General features: G+C 52.5%; 1 protein-coding gene and 1 pseudogene across 4 annotated transcripts in view; one reads left to right on the forward strand and one right to left on the reverse strand.

Moving 5' to 3' along the window:
- Positions 1 to 19201, reverse strand: part of RTN4RL1 (reticulon 4 receptor like 1) — a 70506-nt gene that overhangs the window by 20329 nt on the left and 30976 nt on the right. The window contains exon 1 of one of the 4 annotated variants that reach the window (XM_019650477.1): positions 7392 to 7905. The exons of the other annotated variants lie outside the window; for them this stretch is intronic. Within the exon in view, the coding sequence (XP_019506022.1) occupies positions 7392 to 7416 (25 nt within the window). The 5' untranslated portion in view covers positions 7417 to 7905. Of the gene's footprint in view, positions 1 to 7391; positions 7906 to 19201 lie in introns of those variants that run through there. 4 annotated transcript variants of the gene reach the window in all.
- Positions 292 to 2900, forward strand: LOC109386903 (40S ribosomal protein S10 pseudogene; annotated as a pseudogene).

The following is a 19201-nucleotide window of genomic DNA, read 5'->3' on the forward strand; positions in this document are numbered from 1 at the left end:
GTCACTAGCCCCATGAGCCTTTCTGTTCCTGGGCCACAGCTAGCTCATTCCTACCTTGGCAGTTCTTTGCTTTATGGTAACATACACTAAACATAAAATTACCATTTTAATCATTTTAAAGCATACAATTCAGTGGCATTTAGTGCATTCACAATGTTTTGCAACCATCTCCACTATCTAGTTCTAGAACATTTTCATCATCCCAAAGGAAAACCCCATACCCATTAGCACTCACTCCTCATCCTCCCCCCTCTCCCCAGTCCCTAACAACCATTAATCTGCCTTCTGTCTCTGTGGACTTGCCTATTCTGGATACTTCATACAAATGGAATGATATGATATGTTTGCACTGACTGTTCCGGCGTAAACCACTCCGCCCCAGGCCCTCGCAGGACCACCTCCTTAGCATTCAATCCTCAGCTAGAGCACCACCTCCCCGTCTAAAGCAGAGGCCCCCCCACCAGCACCAGTCACTCTTGATTACATAAGCACTCTGCTCTGTTTCCCTTTTAGCACTTAACACTCCCCGAGAGTATCTTGTTTAATTATTTGTTTACATGTTTATTGTCTTTCCCCTTTCTGCTTGTTCCCTGTGATGTCCCCAGCCCTCAGGACAGTGCCAGGCACCTGGGAGGCTGCTCAACAATTATTTGCAGATTGAATGAGCAAATGCACTGTCCCTGTGATGGAGCTGACTACAATGCTATAGAAACATGGATGAGGAAGGGAGGAAGTGAGCAGTGCTGCCAGGGAGCGGAGGAGTCACAGAGGGAAGGCAGCCCCTTCAAGGGTGAGTAGAAGCTCCTGTGGCATTCAGGGGGGAGGCGGGGAGGATTCCAGGGGGGGAGGAACAGCATGGCCAAAAGCCTGGAGGCATGGGAGGACATGTCCACTTTGGAGTCCTATGCTATCTTCTCCTCCAGCTTGCAATCTGTCCCCTAATTTTTTCCCCAGACTCCTTTGGAGGGGAGACACAGTACATGTCTGGGAGTTGGGTTTGATACAAGATGTAAAGTACTGAGAGGAAAGAAAGGACAGAGTCTGTTTAGTTTGTTTCTTCTCCCCTCCCCCCCCACCCTGGTCCTAGCATGTGCTGGACACCCCCACAGACACAAAGGAAAACAGACTGGTTCCAAGTTTTCTGATTTTGAGTCATTCTGCAACCACCTTTAAGTTGCTGCATTTCCCCAGGGTGGAGGGATCTCCCCCAACACCCCGCTGCCCATTTCTGAGCAGTGAGAGGTTGAGAGGTGCCCGGGAAGGGGGGCACACTTTGGGGGGTAGTGGGGCGCTGTTGGTGAAGATTGGCACCCCGATGGCAGAGGGCAGAGGATGAAGCCCTTGCGTGGTGGGGACTCTCTGGCGGGGACTATCTGCACCCTACTTGCATACTCTTCCTCTGAGGGAAGAACCCCCTCACCCCCGGCTGCCTCCTTGCTTGGCCCTGGAGCTCTAGTTTGCGGGAAGAGTGGTAGGAGATGATGGTTTGGGGTCAGCGGCCTGTCATGAATGAAAGACTTTCCTCTGGGCCCTCCCCGCAGATCTGAAAATACAGCCATGCCATTCCGCACCCACATGTTGACACCCAAGAAGAACCGGATTGCCAATTATGAACTCCTTTTTCAGGAGGGAGTGATGGTGGCCAAGACGGATGTTCACATGCCTAAACACCCCAAGCTGGCAGACGAGAATGTGCCAGTCTCTCAACCACGAGGCTCTGTGAAGCAACAGTTTGGCTGGGGGCATTTCTACCACAACCTTACCACCAGGGCATCCAGTATCTCTGTGACTACCTCCACCTCCAGATAGTGCCTGCCACTTTGCGCTGCACCCGGCCTGAGGCTGGCAGGGACGGCCCAAAGGAGGGGGCGCGACCTGCCAGACTCACAGGAGGGGAAGCTGACAGAGACACTGACAGACGAGTGTTGCCTCCTGGTGCTGACGAGAAAGCCCAGGCCAGGGCTGGGTCAGCAACCGAATTCCAGTTCAGAGGCGGATTTGGTGGCGGACGTGGTCAACCACCTCAGTAAAGCTGGAGGGATTCTTCTGTGTTGAACAAACTTGTGGTCAGAAAATAAAATTTAAAAAAGAGAGCGAGAAAGAGATGGCAAAGTAGGAGGAGATGATGATGTTTATTATAGGCAATTATCAACTGTGTTTTGAGGATGGGGGGTGGTCTCAGGAGATGGGCAGAGCTAGGATCGACCTAGGGCCCCCACATGGGCCCTCCCTGGCCTTATCTTTCTGGGGTGAGCCACTGACCCTCTGGGCACTGGGCTGTCTGTGAGCCCTGCATCCTTCATTTCTCCTGATCAAATCAGGCTTGACTGACCCAAGCCCTGTGGCTCTGGGAGTCCCACTAAGCTCCCAGGAGGAAAGGCCCTTCCCCAAAGCTGGGAGGCTCATGAGGGCAAATTCAATTGTGCGCAAGGCAGGAGCCATTAACCTGTCTGTGGACCTGTCCCCGCCCTCTCCCCTCTCTGACAGCGGGGCCTGTCCAGGCTGCTCTGTGGGATCCCAGCCTCCCACCACCCCAAGGGCCCCCTGCTGCTCCTGAGCTGTGCCCAGTCTCCTGTCCCTCAGTGCCCATGGCTCCCATCAGCCCTGCCTTTAGATCAGAGTGGATTTTGAGCTAAAAAGGAAAACAAATCTGTGGGAAATTTGCTCCCTCCTCAGAGGCACACCTGGCACTTGGCCCTTCCCACCCTTCAAGCTTCTGGGTACAGTTGCCCTTAGGAGCCCTAACGGGGAAGAAGCCCTAGAAGCAGGCGGGGGCCGTCTGAGCAGAGAATTCTGAGGTCTCAAGCACCTAGGGTGTGGTCTAGAGCTGCGCTGTCCAGTGTAGTAACTGCTACCCAAGAAGGCTTCTGTAGACTTGAAATGTGGTTATTGCAAAGACTTAAGATGAAAAAAGAATGCTTGCTATGTTGATTACATGTTGAAATGGTAATATTTTTTAGTATATTGGGTTAAATAAAAATATTTTTAAATGAATTTCACATGTTGCTTTTTTTAATGTGGCTACTTGAAAGTTTAAAGGACATGCAGCTCACATTTCTATTGCACAGAACTGGTCTGGAGTGATTGGCACGGGCTCCAGGTGAGGACATCTCCTTGGCCCCAGGGACTCTTTGTCATTTGGGAAGGAGAACAGTAAGAGGGCCAGAGCAGGGCCCTCCACAGGGTGGTGCTGCTTGGGGGAAACCAGTCCTGACACCCCTCAAAGTGCTCCCCTAAATGGACGCACCTGGAAAACCAGTGACTACCCCATAGAAAGATGCACCCTGAAAGGTCCTGAAGATAGTCGCTAAGGAGGGGTGTGGCCTGGAGTGAAAGTAGGGGAAGGCTTTGCTGTCATTCACTTCTTGCAGTGCAGCACAGCTGGAGCACCTAGCTGGTGCCAGGTGCTGCAGACGCAGCAGTGGGCAGGACGGACCTGGTGGCTGCCTTCCAGTGGCTCATGCTCTCATAGGAGCGGCAGGCCCACACACAGCTCCCTGTGGCCCTGGGGAGGAGGGGCAGTGTCAGGGGTATGCTCAGGAATTTGAGAGCCCCAGGAGGCAGCTCTGAGTAGAGAGCAAATAGAGCTCTATGGGAAAGTTGGTGTAGCAGATCCCCAACCTGAAAGGCCACAGACCTGAGAAGGGAGAGAGGAAGAGAGAAGAGAAAGAAGAAATGAATGAAGATAGAAGGGAGAGATATGAGAGAGAGAGAGAGAGAGAGAGAGAGAGAGAGAGAGAGAGAGAGGGAGAGGGAGAGAGAGGGGAGCAAGGTGTCTATGGGGAGTGTGGGCTCTGGTGCCAAGAACTGATGGGGTTCTGAGTGGCTGGTGATAGGATGCCCAGAATGGGGCCACAGAAGCCAGTCGGAGGATTCTGCCTGAGAATGGGAAGGAGGGTGGGGAGATTAGGAGGCTGCCCAGGGAAATATGCCATCGCTGCAACAGGGAGCCATGGGTGGCACCACATGGGGATAAGCAGGGAGCTTGATGGAGAAGGAGGGAGCTGTGCTGGCTGGGCAGGCTGGGCTGGGGCCACTCTTGTCTCTTCTCTGATACCGGTCAGGAGCCCCTGAAGGGATACACAGTGTTCTTACCATTGAAGAGGAGGGTGGGTTGGGAGCACTTCTGAGTGGGTCCGGCTGACCCTCAAGGGTGCTTAGGGCAGAGCTGGCCTGGGGTCTCTCCCAGTTGGCTGTCCTGGTGAAGACCCCTGACACTCACTCTCTGCCCCCACCCCAGGCCTCAAGGACACACACCACCATGGAGGATTGTGGCTTCTGCCAGCCCCCCAACCCCAGAAAGGGACAACTTGTTCACTTTCCTGCTTCAAAGGCCAGAGCATCCTTTCAGGCTCTCTGCTAAAGCTTCCGCTTCCTGCTCAAGAATGGGGCCAGCTCGTTGGCGCAGCCAGAAAGAGGAACAAATCAGGAGGTTCTCCAGAGCTAATGAGTGATCCGAGCCTCTGGCTCAGGTCAGCAGCCCCACCAGCCTCCTCGGTCCTCGTGATGTCTCATTATGCCAGTATTCCCAGGAGATAGGCGGAATTTTCCCCAGCATCGCCTAATTACATTCCAGCTCTACTGATACAGTGACATGTGTCCAAGGCTCACACAATTCCCAGTTAAGACCAAGAGGACAGCGTTCCCGCACAGAGCGTGAGGCGAAGTTTTTAATCTTTAGGTGTGCCTGGAGAGCCCTTACCTGGATGAGACACCCCCTCCTCCCAGGAGCAAGCCCCACCCTGGATGACTGATAGAACTAGATGTGAGGCCACAGAGGAGCAGATGGAGGAGTCTTCAGAGGGAGGACAGATGGGGAGAGGGGTGTGTGGGAAAGTGTGCTTCCTGAGGGCCTGTGACAAGGGACAGGAGCGGGAGTCTCAGGGGCGTGTCAACATCACACAGGCTCCCCTGGACTGATTGCTTCGCTGTGCTAGGTGGAGCTTCTCAGCGTGTTCCTAGCCTGGGAGAGTCCCTGGGATGGAGGGCAGGGCAGGTTCTGTCATCTGGAGCCCTGTCTGTGTGGCCCTGAGTCTCAAGGACTGCACACACCCACTAACAGAGCCCAGGGACGCTGAGTTAAATGTAGAAGCCTCTGGAAGACAGAGTAGGCTCCTTTGCCCCCTCTGTTTTCTCCAGTCCCTGCTCTGTTCATCCAATGATATGAACTGGAGACCCTGCAGGTCCCTGCCTCACAATCTTAGCTGGTCCCAGCACTGTGGCTGCCCCAGCATTATTCTCCATCTTCACAGCTTCCTCTCACATTCCCGTGAGTGGCCATTCCAAACCTGCCCCTTTCTCCTTAAATCCCTACCCTTGCCTTCTAAGCCTGACCCCTTGCCTCTCAGCATTTTCAGACAGCCTTCTGCCTGAGGCTGGCCCTGATCCCACCCTCTCCCCTCTCCTCAACCCCAGGTTTCGATTTAAATGCCTACAGGGACCAAGCAGGACACTGAAAAGGGTGAGATGGGCAGGTAGGATGGGGCAGGTAGCAACCTGGAAGCCAGGCCCATCCGGACAGCCCAGGCTCCAGGCACAGCTGCCCTGTTGAAAGAGGGGCCCTAGGTTATTAGGTCTTTGGGTTTTGCAAGAGGCTGGGAATCAGGATTTTTACATGCAATTGGTTGGCAGCAAAGTCAACCAAAAAAAACCACTGTGTGGGCCAACACAGCCCCACCTGCAATCTGGTTCTGCCTGAGGGTGAGGTTTCTGACAGCTGCCTCCCGGTCTGCTGTGCCCCCTCTCCCGGTGTCTTCAGTTCTCCACCCTTGCTATAGACAACTCCCTCTCTGTCTATTGACGCGTTCAAGTCTCTCCCGTTGAACAACAAACCTTGCCTAACCAAATCTCCCTGCAGCTACCGCCTCTCTCTTCCCCTCACAGGCAAACTGTTTGAAAGGCCTGTCTCTCTGCACTTCCTCTCCCTTCTCTCTCTCTCTCTTCAAGCCCCTGCACCTGGAATTCTACCCACTTCTCACTGACAAACTCCCTGCTTGTGCTCATATCCAACCGTTTCCAGTCCCTATCAACGTTATTGTCCCTTGGGGCAGAGCACCCCTTGCAATCTCCTCCTCCCCCGGTTTCTTTGACACAACTCTCTCCTGGGTGGACTCCAGCGTGGGTCTACTCCACGTTCCCTCTCAGCTCCTGTCATGGGCACCTCTTCCTCACCTCATTATATCCACAGTCCTTGGGGGCCACCATGACCCATGCAAACTCACCCTCCTTTTTAGCGCTCTTCTAGCTCCAAATCCAAATCTCCAGTGACTCCCGCCCATGTTTCCTGGGATCTCCCAGACTCTTCCCACTGAGCATTCCCAAAATAAATATCACCCCCTCCAAGCCTCCTCCCCGCTTCCTGGGTCACCTTCTTGGTGACCACCAACTCTCCAGTCTGCATGAACCTGAACTCCGCATTCTCCTCTTCCCTGGAGTCCAGCTCACAACATCCTATAGCTCCCATCCTGATGGTAAAGCTGCTTCCTCACTAGTCTCCTGCCCTCACCTTTGTCCCTCTCCATCTTCTCCACCTAAGAGTTTTTCTTAGACTCGGCTTTGATTATATCACTCCAGGTGTCTGTTTGACTATCTAGTGCCTTGGGTCCTAAGCTACCACTGACCACCTCTCATGAGCCCAGCCGGGTCAGCCTGTTGCAGTCTTTCATACATGCCCTGTTCTCTTCCATCTCCAGGCCTCAGATCGTGTTGTCCCCTCTGCCTGGGTCACCTCTCTTTAACTTCACCTGCCTGCTAATTCCCACCGGTCTTCCAACTGGCACAGGCTAGAAGGGATCCTCCCACTTTGGACCCACCTAGACCATTCTGTTCATTCAATGTGGACTCATAATTGTCAGTTTGTATGCAGGTATCTGTTGTTACGTAAGAGACTAATTATACAATAGGCAACACCAAACCACATGTAAAATAAGAACTTTGACCCTGCAGTCTGCAGTAACCAGCCCAGGAAACCATCCCATTATCTACAGTAACCTGCTACAGCCTGCTTCTTGTAGGAAGTCAAACCTGTAGAAAAATCAGACCACATCTCTAGCAAAAAGTCCAGGAAGCCAAACAGTAACCCCTGTGACAATCAGCCCTAATGGCCAGGACTTGATTAGCTTCCCTAATTTTTGTCCTCACTTCCAACTTAGGACCAAAGAAAGAAAACCAAATATGGTCACCTAACCAATCACAGAGGACATCCCCTCCCTTCTAGTTGGCCCGCCTCCACCTCCTGACTGCCAACAACCTCCAATAGGGCAGACGTGAAGCCTTCCTTTATTCTACTGTGAAACTTGCCCAGTCTTCCTCCTGCTTTTGAGCCTCTGCCCACATGTAGGTGATGACGGCTGACTCCCTTGAATAGTAAGCTCTAAATAAGTAGCCTTTACCTGTTCTCATTTGGTTGATGTCCATTTATTTCGACATGGGTAACCAACCATTCCAAACGTGAGGGCTTAAAACCAAACCATTTCATGACCTCATGACTCGTTGTGTTGAATGGGCTCCATGGGACGGTTCTTCTGTTGTGCTCACTTAGGGTTTCTCACGTGGCTGCAGTCAGATGGTGGCAGGCGCTGGGCTCATCTGAACTGAGGTGCTGGAAGACCTGGGCCTCTCTCCCTCTCCACGAGGTCTCTGCATGTGATCTCTCTAGCAGGAGAGCCAGGCTTCTTACACGGTGTCTCAGTTTTCTCCAAACCACAAAAGTGGGGCTGCTGCCCATCTCCAGACTTGGGACTGGAATAGCCTCACTTTCACTGCATCCCACCGGTTAAATCGAGTTGCAGGCCAGCCTGGTTTCATGTTGGAAGAGACCCTCACAAGGACGGGAGAGCAGAAAGCACGAGGTCCCTCTCTGGAGACTGGCTACTCCTTCCTTCCTCCCTCTGTCCCCTCCCTCCTTCCCTCCTTCCTTCCTTCCTTCCTTTCTTCCTTCTTTCCTTCCTTCCCTCCTTCCTGTGCTTCGTCTCTGGGCCCTCGGCATCTAGCAGAGGGCCTGAGTCAGTGCTCAGCAAGGCTTCACAATCCAATGAGTGGATGGAAGCATGGTGGGTCCGACAGATGGACAGAAAGGCTCCACGCTGACTTCCCTGCCCCCAGGCCCATACCACCAGTTTCCTTCACATAAACACTGCTCTCAGCTGCTTAACACGCCTCTATTTTTAAACCTCTCAAGCGGTGAGTGGTGCTTAACATTTTTTGAATCAGAGACCCCTTAGGGAATCTCACGAAAGCTACAGGAGACCCTCTCTCTAGACACTCACAGTTCTGCAGCATTTAACGACAGCTGCCCCTTCCTGAGGTCTTTACTGTGTATCGGTGACTATGCACAGCACAGTGCATCTGTGACCCGACGTATTACCCCAAACATGCTGCTAGGTAGATACTGCCATTTAGTTCCATTTTATAGAGGATAAAGCTGAGGCCTAACAAGGTTAAGGAATAACTAGAAAGTGGCACTGGGACTCAGAGCAGGCAGGTCTGATGGTAAAACCCATATACTCCCAGCCACTGTACCCACCAAACAATTTCAGGAGGTTCCAGGGTGCTCTGGAGTCACCTGTGAACCCCAGCTTAAGAATTCCTTCTCTGGGCCGGCCGAGTGGCGCGATGGTTAAGAACTCGCTTGGGATGCCAGAGGGCCCCGGTTCGGATCCCACATATGAGGGCCAGTGACACTGCCCTCTACAGCTAAGATGCTGAACAACGGCTCAACCTGGAGATGGGCTGCTGTGAGTCGCCGGTGACGGCGTGGGCTGCAGTCCCTGTGGCAGTGGGTTGCCATGGGCTACCGTGTGTAGCCAGCAGCCAGCGTGAGCGGCCAGCAGCCGCAGTGAGCGGCTGTCCAGAAGCCAGCGACTGATCTGCCTCGCCCGGGAAGAGCTCAATGATGGTGCCAACTTGGGCCAGTGAAGCGACGTCCTCCACAACTAGACTGAGGAACAAAAAAACAACAGCAACTTGTCTGTCCCCTTTCCCCCAATTCCCCAGCACTGTTCCCATCCCCCCAATTCACCAATAAAAATCTTTAAAAAAAAAAAAAAAAGAATTCCTTCTCCAAGGAATTCTCCAAAGTCCTGCTTTTTTTTTAATAAGATTTTTATTGGGGAATTGGGGGAGGGGAACAGCATTGGGGAATCGAGGAAGGGGAACAGACAAGCTGCTGTCCTCTTGTTCTTCAGTCTAGTTGTGGAGGACGTCGCTTCACTGGCCCATGTTGGTATTATGATCATTGCGCTCTTCCCCGGTGAGGCAGTTGCTCACTGTCCATTGGACGGCTGCTCACCGCGGCTCACGGCAGCTCACTCCGGCTGCCAGCCACTCACGGTAGCTCACGCCAGCCCACTGCAGCCCCACTGCAGCCTGCGCCATCCCCCAGCAGCCCAACTCCAGGTCAAGCTGTTGTTCAACATCTTAGGTGTACAGGGCACAGCATCACTGGCCACATGTGGGATCCAAACCGGGTCCCTGCTGCTCAGAGCTGATGTCCCAAGCCAACTGTTAACCAACACGCCCCCTCAGCCAGCCCAAAGTCTTGCATTTTGATCCAAGACCTTGAACAAACCAGACCCACCCTATGTTCCCCTGTGGATATCTGGCCTACTCCCAGACCACGCGTTTTGCTCCCTCCAGCCTGGCCACCGCTGACCCTTCCTACCTCTGGTCCTTCTCCTGACATGCCCTCTCCACCCTCTGTCTTCACCCATAGGTCAAGGCTCCTTCTCCCTGGAGTTTCCCTGACAGTCTGCCCCAGACCAGTGCCTATTTATTCCCTCTCCTGCTCGGGGCTTTCATCATTTCCTGAATAAGTGCTATTTTCCCAACTTAACTGCAATGCTCTTGGGAGCAGAGACCCATCCTTCGTGTCTTTCTCACCTTCCCAGACAGGCACTCACATAAACACTAACGGTTCACAGACTCCTCCCCAGACTCATTTTCTCTGCTATCCTTTTGATTCCTGGATCCTCAAACCCAAAAACTAAATGAGACTCCAGAGCAGACCAGGCCAGAGAGGGGCTGGTTGTCACTGGACACGTCTGCTTTACACAAAGAAGCAGCAGCTGAAATGGTTTCTGAACCAAACCCAGGGTTCCCCCCCCCCCGGCCCCTCCAGCTGGGATATCCAGTATCATCTGTTTCTTTTGTATCCTCAGGGGACACCATGTTGTGTGAAATCTGTGGTTCTTCTGTTTCCTGATAACAATAAATAAAGACAAAAAAAAAATGTGTGTATTGGCCAGAGATCACAAGACAAAAGAAATACCAACTTCTTGAGTCTCGTGAGATTCCGTTGTCCTGGTGCCACCGGGTCAGCAGAGCCTGGCTGGCGGATGGAAAGCAGAGAGCAGGGTGTAAGGCCACCATAAGCCCAAGGACAGAGGTAACTGACCAGTCCCCCACACAGTTTCTATCGCTGAGGGCTAAGGTTACTGTCCTCCAGGCCCTGGCTCAAGCACTTTGCACTCACTTTCAACCACACAAGCAAGCTGTTCAATAGTAAGATTCATTTTACAGGTGAAGGAACCAAAGCTCGGCGAGGTAAATGACTTGTTCAGGACCGCTATGTCAGTCAGGAGTCAGTAGGTAATATGAGGACAGTTTAATAAAAAGACAATTGACAAAGGTGTGGGCAGGGCCCAGCGAATGCACAGGGATAGGGATTAACAGGCAAGAAACCACCAATGTCAGCACCCCTCAGCCTGAAGGAGGGAAGTGATGGGAAATCAGAATCATAATAGAGAAGCTGTGTGGAGAGGACCCCTTGACAAGAGCTGAGACCTCAGTCAGGGATGGAGCCAGCCTGTAAGGAGCCAACCACTCTTCCTTCCCCCTGATCCCCTGCCAGTGCCTCCCCTTGGCTGAACCTGAAGCCCGGTGGCGGGAGCCCACAGGTGTCAACATCCATGCCCACCTCAGGCACAGTGCCAGAGGTGTGGGGGGTGGGAAGGGTGGGCGGTGGAATTCCCTAGCATCTTCACCAGCTGGAAAGTGGCAGAGCCTGCATTCAAACTCTGGTTTGTCTGCCTCCAAAGGCAGGCATTCAGCCCTTCCATGACCAGATTCCCATAGTGGAAGGAGCCAGAGAGGCCTAGAAGGGGTTGTACACAATTTTGGGGTCTCCCACTGCCCTGAGTGTTGGTATCCCTGTCAACCCCAAGCATTGTGGTCTAATCTCTGCCTTGCTCACTACACAGTTCTGACCCCAAAATGGACCTTCTAGTTCTTTGAGACTTTATGGCATGGGAGGTTTGAGAAAGTTCCCAGCAGAGGGGAGCTGTGGTTCTACAATTAATCTAAAAGCCTCTTATTAGCATCTTGGCCTAAGAGGACCCAAACACCCACACAGAAGTTGGTCTCCCCTATGCCGCCCGGCTTCCAGCTTAGAGTAGAGAAAAGATTTCAGCAAAGGTGTGGGCTAAGGCGGTTTAGAGCACCAGCAGAGAGCACACAGCCCCTTGGGGAGCGGAGTTAGACTGCACCCCTGTGACAGGAGGCTCAGGGCAAGCTAACACCACATCATCTCACCAAACCCTGCTCGATTTACAGATTTATTAAATCGAGAGCCAATTCTGGCAGTTTTTTTTCAAGAGGTTCTACCTTGCAGGTGTGCAAAATTTGAGATTAAAAAAAAAAATTACAAAGACAGCACAATCTTTAAAGCCCACCTCTGAGACCAGAAAGAAATAAAAACAGTAGCCCATACAAATGTGCAATTAAGTTCCCAAATTATTGAGAGCCATGAGAAATGCCATCCCTGCCGGGAGCAAGTCTTTAAGGCAATTTTCTTGAACTCTATTCAGCATTCACTCAAAATGCCTTTTAAAAATAACATATGATTTTCCAAGCTCTCCAAAGTCTCCCTTGTTCTTCCCAGGTAAGAACGAGCCAGCTCTGGAGTGAGAAATGCAGTTGCTCATTTTGATAGCAGATCACGGACTGTTTCCAGGAAGGCAGATAAGGAAGCCAAGCATCCCTGCCCACTGGTGCAGGAGTCCTGCTAAGGTGTGGGCAGGCCCAGGGGCTGAGGGCTGCCTGGGGTGTGTGTGGGTGGTGGTGGGGGGGGGTTTATCCACTCACAGAAGGCCAAAATTCCAGAGATGGGGCTTGGCTCTGAGGCAGTGTCTATCCACAGCTGAGTCAGGGTTCGACAAATACCCTCCTTCTCAGGTGAAGGTTTGATTCCCTGTGAAAAGGAGAAGGCTCATTCTGCTGTAAGTGTTCCTAAGAATTAAAGATTCCCTCTTTCTGCATGGGTTTAGTGAGCTACAAGGAGGTACAAGATAGAATCAGCACTGCGGAGGGAAACATAACACACATCCCAGTCCTGTCACTCAGCAACGGTATGACTTTGGGCAGGTGGCTTGGCTTCCCTGAGCTGTAAAATGAGACACTTCACAGGGTTGTTGGGAGAATAAGTGGCAGCTTATCTGTAAGAGCACCTAGAGGGTGATATTCCCTCCAGCCAGGCAAAACCACTACAGCTGGGACTCAAATAAAGTCCCAGTCTTGCAAAGGGCCACCAGTCACCAGGTCAGGGAGTCTGAGGTGCCACCATGCAGAGACAGCACAGGCCATAGCTGAAAGTCCAGCTTTTGAATGAGATTCAGCTTCAAATCTTAACTCATCATTTAGTGTCTATATGCCCCATTGGCCAAAGTCCTTAGCTCTTGAGCCTCAGTTTCCCCATCTGTAGAATGGGAACATTAATAACACCAGAGAAAATTAGCTAATCCATGTAAAGTGCTTAGCTAGTACTTGGCACAGAGTAAGTGCTTACTATGCAGTTATTTTGTTATCTTTATGGCCTTACCAGATCAGACTTCATGTGCTAAAATTTAATAACATTTTGTTTCTTTGTATTTATTTCTGCAGTTTCTTTCTATTTATGGCAAATGATATTGAGTCTCCATTTACAAAAGTGTTATCAAGTTTGCTTTTTAAATACATTTATTTAAGCTAAAGTGGGTCAATATAGGGAAGAAAAAGGAAGTGAAAAAATAGTGCAGTGGCTCACAGATGAGCAACACACTGGGAAGGTGTGAGGCAGAGACTGAAGTTTAGGAAACACCCAGATAATTAACCTGTGTGTAAAGCCAAAAGCCAGGCCAAACCTTGCCCCAAACCCGCCCTGTGGTCATCCCAAAGTGGTTCAGAGGCTATCGACATCGGAGCCTTTCCTTCCCCACCTTCGGGGGTCCCCCCTGGGTCCACCATCTTGTCTTAAGCGAAAGTTCCCAGTTGCCCTGGGGATGACTTTCCCAAAATGAGGTTGATGAGAAGAGCGGCCTGGGCCCCGGAGGCGAACCCGAGGCAGGTCTGGCTGGAGACCGCTGGGCTGGGGGCTGGGGACGGGGTGGTGTGTGGGGTGTGGTACCTTTGAAGAGGGAAACCAAGTGCCACACTAATACAACTTCTAAGGAGAGGCTTGGAGCAGCCAGGAAAGGAAAACACCGTCCTGGCTCTTGCCGCCGAGGTGTTACAACTCCGTCCCAGTTGCCTGGCAACCGTGCAGGTGTGTGATAGGGCGAGTGGCGCTCCCAGGGAGCCAACCAGCGCCCGCCGGGCCGGCCCAGGTGGGAGCTGGGTGTGTGTGTTGGTTGGGGGAGGACCTGCAGCCGTAGCCGCACCGCATCCCGCATCCGCTGGCACGTCCCGCCAACCTCCTGCTGCCCCTTCCGAGAGGAACCGCCATTGCCTCTGGGGGTCGAGGTTTGGGTGGCTGCCAGGCCGTGGCACCCGTGCTCCCGTCTCCACTGCTATCTGTAGCCGGCGTTGGGTCACCGGCTTTGGAATCAGTGGCCAAGAGTCCTGACCCGGTGCAAGACGCCGCCCCTACCCTCACCACCTCCCACCCTCCCTCCAGCCCAAACCCGGCATTTCAGAGAAACCCAAGAAGGGGGACGGGTGGCACTTTCCTCCCTGGAATATGGGCTCTCCTTTGGCACGTAAATACACTTTCTTCTATCCCCAGAGAAGGTGCTAATGGGGCAGGAGCCTTCAGAGGAAAGATTTGGTAGACTCCTGCAATAGCCATCCAAGTGTAAGCATTTGGGTGGGTGGGTTCAGGTGGCTGAGACAGCTGGCTTGGAATTAGGCCTGCATTTGGATTCTGGCTTGTGACTGAGTGCTGCGTAACCTTGAGCAAGTCAAGTAACCTTTCAGTTTGCACATCTGTCAAATGGGGGGAAAACAGGACCCACGTTATAAGGCTGCTGTGTGGATTAAGTAAGACACATAGAACATTTAGCATAGTGCTTGGCAAATTCTTAGTCCACAATCTCAGAAAAATAAATAGTTCCATTAGGGCTTGGAAGCTGTTGCCACCAGGCACAAGTCACAGAATTGCTGGGGAGTCTCCCACCCACAGCACATGGTGTTCCAACCCCTCCTTCCAGCAACCTGTGCAAGTGGCCTCTCAGAGGTGGGGCCCAGTGAAGGATGGTGGGCTACACTGTTCCACATGGGGTAGCCCAGCCCATCCAGCAGAAGGTGCAGCTCCTGCATTTGCTGCCTCCTGGCATATTTATAACGATCCTAAAGGAACACTGAGTGAAGGGGCAGCCGATGGGAGCACTCAGGGTTCACCCTTTCCTGCCTTTTCTTTCTCCCCCTAAAGTAGCATTCTCTATGGGGTCCTCATCAGCCTGCGCTAAGGACTTGACTTCCCAGGACAGTGGGTACTCAAATGCAATTCAGCAGGGCTGATCACTGCACCCCTCCCTCACCCCCCACACACCTTCAGGAAAGAAGAGGTGGAAGCAGGCCAGCCCACTTCAGCCCTTTGCCCAATGGGACAGCCCTTCTCTTTGGAGAGCGCCTCCTCCCACCCATCCCCTTCTTCCATCTTCTACCCTTCACTGCCTTCCACTTGCCGCCAAGCAGGCAAACAGGCAGGCCAAGTGTGAAAGTTCTCCGCTCCTGCCGCTCCTGCTGGGAAGTGTGGAGAAGGAAATCTCTGTGACTGAGGCAAACCCCATCCAGCCTTCCGGGAGGCTCCCCTGAGAAGCCTTGCTGAAGCCCAGGGGCTGAAGACCCAGACGTTGTGCAACACTCCCAAACCTGGGGGTGCCGCTAAATCCCTGTACTCCAAACCCACATGGCTCAATGTGCTTTCTTAAAAGAGTAATTCCATGGAATCCCAGGCAGCCTTTGACATGGATGTTTACGTGGGATTTTTAAAAGCTCCTGCTTTTCCATGGAAAGCCAACATATGAGCATGTAAACAAGTTGTGCTTGACTCTGTTTTGGTATTTGGGCTTCCCTCCCCCCCCCCTCCACCCCTTCTTTATAGTTTTCTATACTTTTCACGTTTTCCACAGATGGCATGTTTTACTTTTATAGTAAAAAAATAAAAATAAACAAAAACAAAAGATTAATTAGAAGGCCTGCTTAGCAACCTGCTTAAATGCTTATCAGAAATGTAGCAGGGTTTCCCTGGGGACCGGAACTGGCCCCTGTCCCTGGCTCCAGGCTGCTTCTCGGAGCCACAATGGACAGGAAAGACCAGGAGGTACTGATGGGACAAAGTGCTCCAGATGAGCCCGGTCGCCTCCTCCAGGGAATGGCTGCGGTCATAGTGGGCAGCAAGAGGCCAGCAGCTTTCTGGAGTCACCTGCCCAGGGCACCAGCCAGAAACTGCCCTCTGATGAGGCCTAGAAACAAAGCTGGCTCCATCCTGGTATCTTCCCTTTGCTCAGCTCAGTCTTTCCAGAGATGTTAGAGAAACAGGCTGGGGTGGTAGAGGTGGCGTGGTAGTCCCTCCTTCATCCCTGCAGCTGCCTCATGTGCTCACCCTGACCCAGCCTGGCAGAGTCACTGCCCCCTTCCAGCTTGGCCTGCCTCCAGCCTGATATAGTGACGCTGCCCTAGGCATTGCCCTGGGAGCTCTGTCCATGGTTCACCTTTGACCTCTGTTCCGAGGAAGCTCTAGGACCCAGCAGAAAAGGAGGCTCCCCAGGATGCTAGAGAGGAAAGGGTGTCAACTCCAAAGGGCAGCGCTGGCTCTTCCAAAATAATACCAGTAGGTGAGAATTTACAGGTGCCGACCACAGGGCAGGCGCTGTGCTCAGTCCTACACGTGTGAAATCCCTAACCTTCTCAACACTCCAGCAAGGTAGGTGTTATTATCCATTCTCTAGATGGCAAACTTGAAGCTCAAAGGGGTTCGGAGGCTGCCACAACGCCCACAAATAGAAAGTGACAGAGCAAGAGTCAAATCCAGGGCCTCTGTGGTCAGCCTCTTGCTCACAGCAGCATCCTTCTCACCATCCTCTCCCCGGTACAATGCCTGGCACACAGTGGATACCCCAACAAAGACCAGCTGTGTGACTAAGGCAGGGATGGAGGTAGCCCACAGCTTCTATACCCCCGATCCTCCCCTCCGTCTTCCAATGGGTGTTCCCCAGACCTGGGCCTGGACAAAGCAGAATGCTCTACTCATCTCAACAGAAACTAATGGAAGGGGCAGCCCCACAAACAGCAGGTCCCCTCCTGGATGCCCTGCAGGCAGCCCTCGCCTCTTCCTGCACAGAGGTAGACTGCCAGGGCTTCCTGGATCCCCACAGTCTGTTGGGTACCCCTGAAAGTGAGTGAGGGGGGGGGTGGCAATCAACTTGCTGAGCTGAAGGCCCGAGGAAGGGGATGGGTTGGCAGGCAGCAAAGTGAAAGCAGGGGAGGGGCAGAGAGGTCATTCGAAACTGGGTCTCCCTTTGCTGGGAGCTCCTTGAGGGCAAATTGGTCTTTTCACAGCTCTAGCTCAAGCGCCCAACAGGGCAGCAACCAGAAAACTGCAGCAAACACCTCTGGGGAGCAGCAGGCCCTGGGAGGCCATTCGGTGGGTGAGCTCTGCTGAGACCCCACATCCTCCTGAGGACACATCTAGTAATGACACCAGTGGAGGCGGATGTACAGGGATACTAACGGCATTCACAGCCCCTCCTAAGGCCCTGCCCCTAATTCTGTATTCAGGACGTGGTATGCTTTTTCACAGAAGGGACCCTTAAATTGTATCAGCTTCAGGCTCCACAAAATCTGGATCCAACTCAGAATGCCCAAACCTAGAAACTCCCTCCGCCCTGCTCCCAGCTCGTGCATGGACGCCAGTTTTCCTGGGGAAGAAAAGCGAGAACCAGGCTAGAATGAGAAAGGTTGGCAAGGGCCCTGGGGCCAAGGAACCCCCAAATCACAAATCAGATCTTGATCATAATTGAGGCTGTGTATACACCAAGTGCAGGCAGGAGGGCTGGGCAGTACCCCGCCCTTCACACCCTTTCCATTTAGTCACAATATCAGAGAATCCAAAAAATTCTTAGTCCTTCTGAATGGGGAGAGAGTCCTTTTGAGAACGTGAAAGCCCTGGGTGCCCTAAATTGCCTCCGTACACAAAACAGTGCACACCATTTCAGGGGGTCATGGATGCTGAGGCCCACTGGTTGGCCTTGTAGGCGACACAGAGGCCCAGGTTGAGGTCCCTACTATGGAGGCAACATGATGTGACGGTGTACAATGGTGACAGTCAGGAGACTAGGTTCCATCCCAGTTTCTAGGTCTCCTCACTTCCCCAAACCTCCACGAGCTTTTACATTAGGTGTTCTCGAAATTCCTTCCAAGTCTAGAATTCTGGTTGTTTCTGTGACTTTTCTCTTCTGCAGGTCTGGGCACTGCCTCCAGACCGTCAGAGAGAAAACACCCCTACACTGCAACAAGCATTTTTCATATTTTGCTGATTTAATTCTCTCAGTTACCCAATAGAACTAATATTCTTTGCTCCATTTTACAGATCAAGAGACCCCTCTGTCAGGATGAGGGGTAAAGGAACACTCCCGAAGGTGTAGTAAGTGGTAGGGCTCAGATTCGATCCTGGGTCTGTTGAACAGCACAAGTCTTTTCTATGGCCTGCACCAACACCCTCAGTCCCTTCCTTCTTCTCACACCTACTGTCTGTCAACTCTGCCTTGAAATACGGGCCTTTCCCTCCACCTCTTGTACCTCTTGGCCTCAAGCCACCTGCCTCCCACTCCATCCCCAGGGCCTGATAGCCACCTGTCAGATGGGAACTGAGGACCCCATTCCCATCTAACTGGATCAAATCCTACTGAGTGTGACCCCTCCCAAGGCCACTGCTTCATTGGGGGACAATTAGTGGCTGAGGCTGATTACTGGACACTTAGGCACAGAGTGGCATCAACCAGGTTTGCATCCCCAGCTTAAAAGCCCAGATTAATCGCCCTGGGGTGGTTCTGTCACACACAGGGATATATTTTCTTCTTGGAATTTACAAGTAGTTCCATCTGAGAAATAAACAACCAGAGATAAAAATTACATTGTCACAGTGCAGGTGTGATAGATGTAGGAAGCAAGCCGTCGTGGTCGCCGAGGAGGTACACTGTCGACAAAATCCACCAAATGAGACCTGGAAGAGCCCCAGGTAAACTGAATGAGATGCTGATGGGATCTCAGCTGAACAGGAAGCGTGGACTCTCTGCAATTTACATTTCATCACTCTAAATCATAGGGTTCTGATGCCGGCCTCCCGGAGCCAGGGTGAGAGGTGGATTGGCAGGAGACCTCCTTAGGCTGCCTTGCCTCTCAGCAGCAGGCCTCAGGGACTGGGCCTGCCAGGACAATAGGACAGGCCCCAGCTGAGAAGCAAGCAGCAAGACATTCAGCTATAACCTTGGCAGCTCTGTCTCCACCAAATCATCGAGTACCTGTCTTGTCTCTACTACTACTAGCTGATGGGAACTAAGCCTATCTATGAAGAAGCCACCTGGGAGAAGGTCACAGGAAGACCAGGTTGGATCTGGGGTCAGAATAATAATAATAATAATAATAATAATAGCCAAGTGGCGCGTTGGTTAAGAGCTGGCTTGGGGCGCCAGAGGGCCCCGGTTCAGATCCCACATATGAGGGCCAGAGACGCTGCCCTCTACAGCTAAGATGCTGAACAACAGCTCAACCTGGAGCTGGGCTACCGTGAGTCGCTGGCGACAGCATAGGCTGCAGCCCCTGCTGCAGTAGGTTGCCATGGGCTACCGTGTGTAGCTAGCAGCCAGCGTGAGTGGCCAGCAGCCGCCATGAGTGGCCGTCCAGAAGCCGGAGACTGATCTGCCTCACCCGGGGAAGAGCGCAATGATGGTGCCAACTTGGGCCAGTGAAGCAACGTCCTCCACAACTAGACTGAAGAACAAAAGGACAG

Source organism: Hipposideros armiger, unplaced genomic scaffold, assembly GCF_001890085.2.
Source record: "Hipposideros armiger isolate ML-2016 unplaced genomic scaffold, ASM189008v1 scaffold_141, whole genome shotgun sequence".
Classification (NCBI taxonomy): domain Eukaryota; kingdom Metazoa; phylum Chordata; class Mammalia; order Chiroptera; family Hipposideridae; genus Hipposideros; species Hipposideros armiger.